General features: G+C 43.7%; 1 protein-coding gene across 1 annotated transcript in view; it reads left to right on the top strand.

The window, feature by feature from the left end:
* Positions 1-511: 511 nt before the first annotated feature.
* Positions 512-12,775, top strand: part of KMT2A (lysine (K)-specific methyltransferase 2A) — an 82,801-nt gene continuing 70,537 nt past the window's right edge. Inside the window, exons 1-3 of the mRNA XM_008574936.1 lie at positions 512-588; positions 1,087-1,339; positions 3,531-3,629. Coding sequence (XP_008573158.1) covers positions 512-588; positions 1,087-1,339; positions 3,531-3,629 — 429 coding nt within the window. The remainder of the gene's footprint in view (positions 589-1,086; positions 1,340-3,530; positions 3,630-12,775) is intronic.

Consider the following 12,775-nt stretch of genomic DNA (forward strand, 5'->3'; position numbering starts at 1 on the left):
GAGGCTGCCCCGGGGCCTGCAGGCTGTGTATCGATCTCCCAGCCTCAGCCAACGCACGTTCTCCCGGCACAAACCCCTCCCTCCCCTCTTGGCTTTCCCAGCCTTGCAAGCTTCTAACGCCTTGCTAGAGGAGCCGTCCCTCCTTTCCCGCAATAAAGTAAACCCGGTGGAAATTCGTCCCCCTCTCTAACCCTCCTCCTTACTTCCCCCTCCTCCCTCAGCTTACTAACCCCGCGCACAGAGCTCGCAGCCGGCGGGCCCTTTCCATACAGTGTATCATAATGCCCAGCGCTCTCTCCTCCTCCCCCTCTCTTAATCAGAAACGTGCTCGCGAGCCCTCCTTCCTCTGCGTGCATACATTAGGGTCTGTTTTGCATGCAGCGGCAGGCAGAAACCGGAGGAAGAAGGGGCGGGGGCGTTTTTGCCCGCCTCTTCCCTCCAGGCCCCGTTAGCCACCCAGCTTCATCTTCGTTGTAACACCGCGTCGTTAGCGGAGCACGCCGTGACTCCGATGCCCGGGCTGGAGAAACGGCCCAACTCTCTGCAGAAGGGCACGAAAGCCCGAAGCTCCTCGGCCCGGAGTGCACAGTAGGGCGAGGAGGTGGCGGGAGACCTGCCACTTGGTGTGTGCATTTTGGAGAGTGCTCCGGCATGCAAATGGGAGGGGCTCCTTTTTTTTTTTTAAAGCGTATTCATTGAGGGCCTTTCTATTTTGCATATAGTAAACTGGGCAACGCTTCTGTTTTGCATGTAGTACAATGAGGGCTCTTTTATTCTAGATGCGTTCAGTTCGGACTAACACATCTTGTATCCGTGCCCCTAGGCGGGGGAGAAGGCTCACTCCTCCCCGACCCAGCAGCCGCGTTATACTGGAAGCTGCTCTCCCGGGCGGTTCGATTCCCAGCGCGTCCCGGGAACGTGTGTAATCGGCCTCTCGGCGCTCCAGGCTGCAGGCGGCCCGGCTCCCTCCGCCTCCATCCTCCCAGTAGTCCTCGCCCCCTCCCCCTCTCCCCGGAACCCGCGCTCCGCTCCGGGCTCCTGGGCTTCCTTCCCCCCTCCTTTTCCCTGGCAATGCCGCTCCCGGAGGGCCGCGGCGGCGGCGGCGGCGGGAAGCAGCGGGGCTGGGGTTCCAGGGGGAGCGGCCGCCGCCTCAGCAGCCTCCTCGTCGTCCGCCTCGTCTTCGTCTTCGTCATCGTCTTCAGCCTCCTCAGGGCCGGCCCTGCTCCGGGTGGGCCCGGGCTTCGACGCGGCGCTGCAGGTCTCGGCCGCCATCGGCACCAACCTGCGCCGGTTCCGGGCCGTGTTTGGGGAGAGCGGCGGGGGAGGCGGCAGCGGAGAGGTAAGGGGGCGAGGAACCCCCAGGTCCGGGGTCTCGACCCTCTGCGGAGCCCCTTCCCCTCCCCCACCCGGGTTTGAGGAGCATCCCAATTCTGGGACCATCCTGGAGTCCCTGGCCCGGGGCAAATGGCCCTCCCGTCTTGGGACCCTCATACAGGGCTGCAGGCCCCCAGGCGCCCCCACCCCGGGGTTTGGACCCATCTGGCTAAGGGCATCTGCCCCTCACTCTCCTCCCCCGACCCTTCCCCAAATCCCTTGGCACAGACCCCCTCGCCGGGGTTTCCCATCCCGGGACTGAACCCCTCCTCCCTTTCATAGATTACCTCATCCGAGCAAGATTCCTCCCTCCCTCCTTCCTAGAGACCTGATCCCGCCACATCCCCGCCTCCCTCTCTGGGCAGATGTGTTACTCCTAGGGCAGTTTCCTCTCGGGCATCTCTCTGGTGATGGCCTCATCCAGGGCCACCTTCTTCTTCAAGCCCTTGGGGATCGACGTCCCTTCCAGCACCTTGCTTCCGAAACCCCAATGAACCGTCGCCCTATCCCCAGGCCAGGTCCCTATGTTGCCAGCCACTCCCCCTTCCCTCACCTCCACCCTGCATCCTCCATCCTTCACCTCCCACTCCTAGCAGACAGATCCTCCCCCATCCCGCCCAATCCCAGATCCCACCTAATTTCTCTCCCTTCCTGTCCACCTTGGCCTCCCTCACCTCCTTTCCCTCTGAAGATAACGGTGATCTTATACAAGTAGTCTCTTCCCCCATCTTACAGGACTACAGTTTCTAGCCTATTGGTAGCAGGGACTTAACTCTACCTTCACTCCACCCTTTCCCTCCTTTAGAATGAAGTATTAGTGGCATCTTTGAGGAGAAAATAGTCCACTGTCCCCTTGGCTTAGAGCAGAGCAGTTTTCCACCGCTCCCCTGGAGAGGAGACAGGCTTTCCCTCCAGCTCTGGGGAAGGGGGCCCGTGTGAGGGGAGGTGTTTGTGGGGGGACTTGGGCAGCGTCCTCCCAGGGGAAGCAGCTGCTCTCCTACCCCACCCACTGCGCCTGAGAGCTCGCAGTGTCCAACCTGCCCTTCTCCTTTCCTCCATCATTTCGTTATTGATCCACTTTTTCCTAGGCCAATTCTGGGCTTGGAAGGGGTGGGGGGGGCGGGGTTGGGGTGAGGAGAGTAGATAAGGGACAGTTTTACTTTAGGGTGGTGGTGGTAGTTGCTTTAGGTTGGGAGAAAAAGGATTATGAAGCAAAGTTATTCCTTAGAAGGAGGAGTTAGGGTTCTCTTTCCGATTCTTATACGGGGACCAAGGTGGATGAAGGATCAGAGGTTTGCCTCTTCCTCATTAGTACTGGGGTGAGAACAGGGATGCATTGATAAGCATTATTCAGCCCCCTTCAGCAAGAAGGAAAGTTGCCCTGGGAAGGGAAGTTGAGTTCAGGTTTAGCCAGTGGCATTGCGCATTTGTTTTCCATTGGATGCAGAAGGGGTAGTTTGAGTTGTAGGGGATGGGGGAGAATGGGATGGGGGATGCTAGGAGGAGGAAGAGCAGCTGCTAGGGGCTGAAGCGAAGGGGGGGGTAGGGGGTTGCTGCTCTGGAGTGCTCTTGATTGAAACAGAAAGGGAAAGATAACAACCAGCCGTTTCCTGCGTGCTCTGCCGTTGGTGCACACAAAATATCCTGGGCAAACCCCTTGTCCCCTATTGTGCCCCGCACCCCTTTAGATTTACCACAAGATCCTGGGAAGAAGGGGTGGGAGGAGATCCCAGGGACCCCAGCCCCTCCTTTTAAGGAGCTGGCATTTTTTAGTTGTTAGTCTTCCTGCCTCTTTTTTTTTTTTTTTTAATCGTTTCTAAGGCAGCCTGATCAGGAGCCCTTTTAAGGGGCTGGCATTTTTTTGTTGTTAGTCTTCCGGCCTCTTTTTTTTTTTTTTTTAATCGTTTCTAAGGCAGCCTGATCAGGAGACTGACAACAACCCGCCTTCTGACAGAGCAAGGAGGACATGATGGGGGCGTGTTCCTTGCTATGTAGCTAGCTGCAGCGTCCCCTTTCCCTGCCTCTCTCTGCTCTATCTCCACCTCCTTTTCCCAGCCTTCAGAAGGCAGCTGCAGTCAGCAGGGTTGTTTGAGACTATTTATTGGTTGCTATAGATTATTATTTTTTTTTGAAAGGCCAATTCTGTATTTTTTAAGCTAACAACACAGATCCCATGTAGTTGGAGAACCAAAGGCCTCATACATGACAAAAAGACTGAACCGTTCAGGTTACTTGCATGGAGTTGGTGCTTAAATGTGAGTTGATTTTGCTTTTTTAAAAGATACAGCAGCAAAAAAAAAAAAAAAAAAAAAAAAAAAAAACTTACATTTCATTTACCTGCTTATTTTCAAAATTGAGACTTGCCTGGTTATATGTAGAATTTTAGCCCCAAGTATATTTGAGTATAATAAGAAAGTGTCTATTAGGAGAAGTTAGTCTATTTTAAGGGGATCCTAAGAAGCATTTTCTTCTTGTTTAGCATGCTTATGTATTTTGTATTGAAGAACCAAGTATTCACAGTCCAAATGTTGTTATCACATGTTCAAAAGCAAAGTTGTATGCTGACAGCTTCCAATCACAGCTTTCAAGAGACTGGTTAGAAAGAGAGCCACCTGGATTCAGGGACCTAATGTCTGGGCACCAGAATATTTTATCTGTTGGTCTTTGACAAATCACCTTTAAAGTTTTAATCAGGTGCTAATATTTTCTTATCCACTGGCATTATGAGATGATTGTAAACCAGTGTTTTATTTTGCTTAAAAGTAATATATAGTGTAGAGCCTATCAAAAAATTGCAGATATTTCAGCTAAGGTCATATCAGTAAGGTTTTTTTTCCTTTAAAACTTTTGTCTGAACAGTAATTGAAACTTCATTATGAGAAGAGTGGTTGACTTGTTGCATTAAACTTCACTATTTTTTCTGAATTGGGCTTGAATGAGTTGTTATTCCATTGATAAGCTTTTTATGTGGTAGTTTGAATTAACCTACTATGGGTTGATGGTGTACATTGATTAGTGCTAAACCAGAGGGATGATATCCTCTCACCTGGTAGTTTTCAGTGTAGAAACCATGCATTTTGTTACAGAGTCTTACAAATGAATGATAAAGTTCCAAAAGGGAAGTTTAGGGATCACCCTGGGCTGACATGTTTATAGAATTCAAAAGATTGCTTCTCAGAACTTGCTTACCACTCTGTGTCAAGTCTCATCTGAATTTATGAAGAAATGGTTGTAGGACCCAAAATGATTCTAACCTCCTTAAGTTCTGGTTTGCTGTCAGTCAATAATGACTATAACCTGCCAATAATGAAACCTAACTTAATACTTCTAAAATTAGGTGACAGAACTTCCAGATCACTTCCCTGTTTGAACTTTACTAGCCATAGGAAACTTGTCCTTTACTGCCATTGGTTCCTAACTTCCCTTGTATTGAATATCTCTCTGGATAACAACTACATGTAAGAGTTCTTCATGACCAAATTCTGTTAAAATGGGATTTTAAAAAATGCATAGGTGTTGCTGGTCTCTTATTTGGACTTTCTGTATGACAATTAGGAAATAGAATTGAAGTTTTGTTTTATTGAGCACTGTAAGAAATCACAAAGGTTCATTTTTTGCCTTTCCTCTCTCCCTCCATTGTGGTAGTGTCCCATTTTTCTGAGGCTTAAGTAATGTTCATACTACTATACTTTGCCATCTGAATAAACATAGCACAGCAGCACCTTCGGTGTTGGCTAGAAATTGGTCTGTTTTTTTTTTTTCCTTTTTGTCTATTTTTGTGTCCGGCAACGGACCGCAACCCTCAGTGTCGCGCCCGTACCGGACCGGGACCGGCAACGGGATCGCAACCCTCGGTGCTGCGCCCGCCCCTCGCTCAGCCAGTGAGCGGGAACCGGTCTGTATGTGGGATCTGAACCCTCGGCGGGAGCGCCACCGTGCGCTCCCAAGCGGCGCACTGTAGTAGTGCGCCACTGGGCCGGCTCTAGAAATTGGTCTGTTTTAACATAAACTACAGAAACAGTTTATTGAGCAGCAACTAGTCTTTATTAATTTCATCATCAATCTAGTTACCTTCCCTACCTCTTCACAAAATGTTGAAAGCAAAATTTCCATCCTGATCATAACATAGCAAATTTTAATTAGATATTAATTGAAAATGAATTACAACGTTGGTGTGTGTGTGTTTTCATTTGAAATTTCAGTTCAGTTCACATGGACTGAGAGGTGGACTGAGATGGGCTTTTGGGTTGGGCTTAGAAAAGACAGTAGTTCTGTAGCTGAAAGGTAATTAGAGAGTGATTTTTTTTTTTTTTTTTTTTTTTAATGTTCATTGGGCACATACCAAGAGTGGGAGTTGCTCCTTTAGTGCTTTCCCAGCTAATCTTCAGCTTGGCAGAAGGAAAATGAAGCAGAGAATACAAGTGGAGTAGAAGTCTCAGAGTGGAAGTCAGTGGACATGGGCTCTCATCTCACTCATCTCTGTCACTGATTAGACCTTGGGCAGTTCACTTTTAACCTTAAGTTTCTGTAAAATGGAAAGGTTGGATTAAGTAGCTCATGAATTTTTTTCTCCAGTATTCTGATCCTTTCTATTATATTAATTTTTTGGTCAGGTCAGAATTTCCTATTCTGAGTTTATTTCAAAAGTCAGAGCCAGTGAGCCTGTTAGGTAATTTTTGATATGAGATTATACATTTGCCTATTTAACTGGCATTAAGCCTAAAATATTTACTACCTGCCCTTTATAGAAAAAGTTGCCAAGCCTTGATCTCGCACCTTGGGTTGCAGGGAACCAAGGCCCACGGGTTAGCTTGAGGAAAGGCTGTTTGTGGTCAGGACATAAAGAGGAATATGCTAGATGCCAAGGACATGAGCCGGAGAGAAATCGGGCTTTGGGGGAACTAAAACTATAACTGCAGATCTTTCTTATGGGGTTTCTGCTTCTTTCAGTTTCTTCTCTGTTCTTTTCCCACTGCCTGCTTTCCTCGATTTACTTCGCCTTCCCTCAGCTTTCACTAAGTTCCTCAGGACAACCCAGATTCCTTCTACATCGTGCAATCCCAAACAGCCTCTCAGCTCCTCGCTCAGCCAGTGAGCGGGAACCGGTCTGCATGTGGGATCCGAACCCTCGGGCGGAGCGCCACCGCGCTTCCCAAGCGGCGCACCTATCCAGTGCGCCACCGGGCCGGCCCATGGCGGGAGCGCCACCGCGCTTCCCAAGCGGCGCACCTATCCAGTGCGCCACCGGGCCGGCCCATACTGGCATTATTATTAAGAGGAGAAATTTCAACTTGATGGGAAAGTTTTCATTGTGTGGAAAAAAATACAAGGACTTTGCTGAATTTGACCAACTTCATTTATAAGAAAAATAAGGATAAAATTTTAAACATAGTTCTGAGAACCTGTAGAACCTCAGACATTATCTGGTGTTTAGAGGCCCTCTTGTTTGGTAAAATTTGTTTTCATGTTTTTACTGTTGTAAATTCCTGATTATACAAAAGGGAAGTTATTTTCAGTCTAGGTGGTATTTTCCTTTAGGTGCATGAGCTTTTAAATGAAAAGAAAAATCCAGTACATCAATGTATTTATAAATCCAAAATGATAGTACTTATTTTGCAGGGAGTAGTAGTTGATATGTCCTGAAATGAAGTACTTTGGTTTGTACTGAGCATTAGAAGTGCAGTCTTTGGAGCTTTTCTTGGTCTGTCACTGAAAACCATACGACACATCCCCATCTTTCCCTTCTATTTAATTATCTTAAGGTACATGCTCCTGTAGGAAATCATCATTCGCAAAATAGTGATTTATCTTTTTGATTGGAAGTTGAGAGAAAATACCTCTATCCTGACTTAATTCTCATCTCTTTGCTCACCTTGGAGCTGTCATTCCATAGAGCAGTTGTGAAGACTCTACCAATTGCCTCACTTGCCCTGTGGCTAGAGGAGGTGGCACCAGTGCGTTGCTTGCTCAGAGGTATAACAGACTGCAGTGCCTCTCTTTAGGAGACTCACTGTGTTTTAATTGTAGGTCTCCTAATTAAGATCTTTGTGCCTGCCCACATTCCACTAGTGTTGGCACAGAACTTCAGCTTCCTTCTAGCACTTAACTGAAGGCCTTCAGTCAGGCCTTTTGTGAATATCTTGTCTCTTTCCATTCTTCCTCTGCCAAGGTGGAGAGCCCAGCAGCATAGACCTTTGAGGAAAGGGGGAAGCTTTGTGACTATCACTACTTTGGAGGAATTTATTCAAGGGTTGCTGGGATGGGACCTTCCTTTGTCTGCATATGTTATTTTCAGGGATTAAGAAAGGTTAAATTACTAATGAGTCTGGCATGAGGTACCTACATTTTAATCAGATTCTTAACCCTGTAGGCACTAGGTGGAAAGAGGATGCTAAAGAGTTTACTGCTATAAAGTATTTGCTTGGATCTTATCTAGATTGGTTTTTGAAGCTTGATGAATAAAATCTTATCTTGGAGTAAATCACAGACTTGTGACTTTTGTGGGCTGGTAGGTTGTAAAGACAAACAATCAAATGAAATTATTGATTACTTCTAAATTATATCAGATTTCAAAACATAATCTGAATGAAAGTTAGCTTTGAGATTTGAATTAACTTTTTTGGTTAGAAAAGACATCAAGAGGTTTTAGAAATTGTTGAGTTAATTAAAAATACTCTCGTGGGCTCCAGTATTTCTTGAGAAGTTCAGGAATTTTCTAGGCTTCTAGAGTAGTTTCAGAATAAGAATAATTTTCTGAAAAAGTAGTTTGACTTTAGTTTTTGTTATATTAGTGCTCAAAATACAGCATATCCTTTAATAGATGAGCATGTGGCATGCTGGAGGAAATGCTGTCTTGTATTCAGAAAAAGGAATCTTAAATCCTTCACCTGGACCCAGATGGTTTCATTGATCTCATCAGTATGAGGTAGGCAGACAAAGGGGTATTTTTTTGTTGTTATTGTCATTTCATTGGTTGTGAGGAAGGCCTGAAAGAAGGAAGTACAGGATCTTTTATTGCATGCATTAAATAAAGCTGGAGGCCTGCACTCTTATACCTGAGTGGGTGGTTTTATGGCCTAATTCTCTAATTGCTGGCATTTATGACAGTGTGGATGCTACTGGCCCTGTGGCTGAGGTAGATTGTGCTGGAAATAGGGAGAGAAAAGAGGTCCTTTTGTTAGCCTTTTCATTTTCCCCCTCAATAAGGTCTCTGAGAAAGCCCTGAGGAAATACACAGACACTTGGACTGAAGGAATGACTTCCCATAAAATGGTTCTTTATGTTTTTAAAAAGGATGAGCTGCTTTTCTTGACCTATCCAAAGAAATCCATACCACCACTGTTAAATATTTCAGTGAGCTTTTTACCTTGTCAGGTTACACACCAGGGGAAGCTAGTCATGAGGCTCTAGCTGCTGCCAAACATTTGCTCCTAAAGACTGAGACATTTTATTTTATTTTATTTTTTTTTTAAAAGATGACCGGTAAGGGGATCTCAACCCTTGGCTTGGTGTTGTCAGCACCCTTGAGGAAATATTTTGAAAACTTTTGTATAATTAGCTTAGCATTTGTTTCTCTGAGTACCTCCTTTTTTTTTTTTTAAAGATGACCGGTAAGGGGATCTCAACCCTTGGCTTGGTGTTGTCAGCACCACGCTCAGCCAGTGAGCAAACCAGCCATCCCTATATAGGATCCGAACCCGCGGCCTTGGTGTTATCAGCACCGCACTCTACCGAGTGAGCCACGGGCCGGCCCAAGACTGAGACATTTTAAAGAAAAGTTTTGTTGTGTGATTTGTAAGTTGTTGTGGATGATATAGGTCCCCTTGTAGGATTAGTGCAAAACTTCTTAGAAACCAAACTTGGTTTAACTTTTTACATGTTGAATATACCACCCTAATGAGTTTTAGTTTTAAGGAAACAGTTAACAAAGATATAAATGTAAGACTTAGTTGGCAGTTTTTTGTGCAGTATATGAAAATTCCCCTTTCCTTGAAATGAGTAGTTGTTTTTCTGTTTGACAAATAGATTGAAGGGATTTCCCCAGATATCTTATCTTTAATCATCACTACAGCAACACCTTGTGAAGTACCAGTGGGTAGGATCTGTTCTGCTAGCATTCATTTCAGGAGTTGAAGTTTCTTCCATATATTTTATTCATTTTCTTGCATTTCTAGTTTTCTGTTTTGTTGGAATGTTTAGGTGTAGATGTTTTGATGTCTTTCAGCAGCAAGATCTATGAGCCTTTCTGACATTTGAACTGTTTGAGAGAGATCCAACCCTTATTATCCATGCTTTCCTGAAGCATTGTTTCATTCTCATTTTACAGCATCAAAGTAATTGTGGCTTTCTCTCTTGAATTAGGAGATGTAACATTACTTGTGAGAAGTGTTTTTGGAGAAAATTTTTTCATTAGGCTCTCCTTTGTACTATCTCAGTTTTAAAAACTAGGGAGAAGTTAATCGCTTATCTATAATAAATGTCTTACACTTAGAGGAATAAATACTTTTACATACCTATATTCAACTTCTGTCCATCCACGAGTATTGACTAATTTTTAGATCAAACACATTTTCCCTAGATTATTGCCTTTAATCGTAAGCAGTAAAACCTTGTGGATAACATCTCTTTAAGGTTGGTTAATGAGGAAATCTTTTTGTAATCTCTCTAGCAAGGATTTTTAAATTTGTGCATATGTAAATACCTTTAGAAAGGAGAGGGAGAATCTCTTAATCTAATCTGTAATAGCCTGAGATAGTATAGCACAGTAATTAAGAGCCGTTAAGACTGTGGGCTCTGGATTTAGACTGCCTGGGTTCAAATCTTAGTTCAGCCATTTGTTAGCTGAATGATCTTGGAAAAGTTTCTTAACCTCTCCCTGCCTCAGTTTCTTCATTTGTAAATTAGGGATAATCATGCTTCATAAGATTATTGTGAGGCTTAACTGAGATTATGCATGCAAAGCACTTAGCACTTTTCCTGGCACAGAAGAAGCCGTAATTATTAGAACTGAGAAATTAAAAGGACACAAGTGATATAATCTCTTTTTTCCCACCAAGATAACTGGTTTTTATTACTTTGAAGTATATGTGTATATGTGTGTACACATACACCTATTTGAGTGCTGTAATCTCGGTTTTAGAATGTTCTTGATTTTGTTCTGGGTGTCAAGTTCATCAGTAAGCTAAGTGGAACCAAACTGAAGGACAGCCACTCATCTTGATAACAGTGGGTACCATTGGTGTCCAACTAAAATGTATTTAGAGATGAGGCAAAAATGGGAGAAGAAAGAGAACAAACAATGAATAGGCAGGTAGGATGCCAAGAATACAGTGCCTCCATAAGCTGCATAATGATCAGCCCAAGGCAGCCAAATTGAGGTTGGTGCTCCTGGTCTCTATGATTAGGGTTCCTAATCTTTTCATGAGTACGAGTACTTGTTGATCCCTTATAACATGTCTGAGGCTCTTCAGAGTTCTTGGCCCCCAGGTTCATTTCAGAGCTTATCTCCTGAGTGTACATTCTCAGTTATGTGCTTCAACCACGTTAGACTACTGAATTACTAGGTATTCTCCACGGTGTTTATATACCCACTTTTATACTTTTGCTGAAGGCTCTCCTTTGCCTTAAAGACCCATTTTGACCTGCCTCTGGCTTATCCATCGTCCATGGCTCATCTTGATCTCCATGTTACAACTCTTCCATGAAGTTTTCACAGATACTACTAGTATTTGAAACTCAACTTCTCTTTTCCTGTTTTCTTATTGTACTTTATACTTTACCCTGAAAGAATTTACCCCAGGATGGCTTATGTTGTAAATATTTTTGAATGTATCTCTTTTTCCCATTAGATTGTGACACCCTTAAGACATGGGCCATTTCTTTTTTTTTTTTTAAAAGATGACCGGTAAGGGGATCTTAACCCTTGGCTTGGTGTTGTCAGCACCACGCTCGCCAGTGAGCAAACCGGCCATCCCTATATGGGATCCGAACCCGGGGCCTTGGTGTTATCAGCACCACACTCTCCCGAGTGAGCCACCGGGCCGGCCCGACATGGGCCATTTCTAAGTCATCATTTGTGTTTTATATTGTTTACAATAGTGACTTTTCATATAGAGGGCGATCGGTGAATGTTTATTGAGTTCAAAATTTGATATACATACAGTTTTATAAATGCTTTGCAAGGACACATTATGTAAGCTAGGAGAACTTGTACAAGACTACTAACAGTAGTGATTTTTTTTTTTTTTTTTTTTTTTTTTTTTGTGGCTGGCTGGTCAGGGATCGAACCCTGGACCTTGGTGTTACCATCTTTAACCAACTGAGCTCTAACCAACTGAGCTAAGTGACCAGCCCATTTTTTACTACTTTTTAAAAAAATATTAAATTAATATAAGTATGGCGGAAGACAGTTTAAGAGCCAGCATAGGACATTTTTGTAAAGGTACGGATTGGGGTTTTAAAAGTGATGTTGAGGTATCTTATGGAATGGCATTATCTTTTATGTAGATAATATTTAGCACTGATCATCCCCTTACTTGAGTATTGTTTCCATTTCTAGGTTCCTCAACTTAAAAGGGATGAGGAGACCTTGGAGACGGTTCTGTGGAGACTCAAAAGATGATTATATGGTTGGAAGTCAGTCCTATCAGGAAAGGTTGAGAGAATGAAAGGTTGAGAGGCAACTTAATAACTCTTCAAAAAACATGAATGGATCCATTATTAGGAATGGTAACCAGCTGTTTTCCAGCTCCACTGATGCTAGAATAAGAGAAAATAGGTTTAAACTGAAGTAAGGGGTAGTTGTGTAAAGAACTTGTTGCTAATAATGGTTGTCATTGTAGAGATGGTAAAAAGTTTCCCCAAATAATTTTATCACCTCTTGAGGTGAATTTTTAAAGTACAGTCCTGCCTATATATGATACAATGACCTCTCAAGCTACCTTCTCTTTCTTTGAATCAGTAAATATATTATTTAGCTCCTTGAGGACATGGATCATATTTTATACTTTTTAATATTCCCCAAGGGATCCTAGAGCCTCACTGGCTTGCTAGTAGGGAATTGTGAGTTTATGGCAATAATTAACTTTTAGTAGTAAACTTCCAGAGAAATGTCCTTATATAATAATATTTTTGTTTTTATAAGAAATTAAAGTTTTGTAAGTGGAGCTAAGAGAGATATCTTAAGCATCAAGAGAAACCAGGGAAAACAGGAGATGTGGTCTCAGTTTGGAAAACAAATAAGTATAGCTTTTATCTCCATTTTCAGTTGTAATATAAAGAGATATGCATCAGAATATCCCTTATTTTGGTTATCACTGCTTGTAGATGTATTATAACAAGTGCTTGTAAGTTGTTTCCAATCTAAGCTTGCTTCATGTGAATTGGTATTATAAAAGCCTCT

This window comes from Galeopterus variegatus, unplaced genomic scaffold, assembly GCF_000696425.1.
Source record: "Galeopterus variegatus unplaced genomic scaffold, G_variegatus-3.0.2 Scaffold1119, whole genome shotgun sequence".
Lineage (NCBI taxonomy): Eukaryota > Metazoa > Chordata > Mammalia > Dermoptera > Cynocephalidae > Galeopterus > Galeopterus variegatus.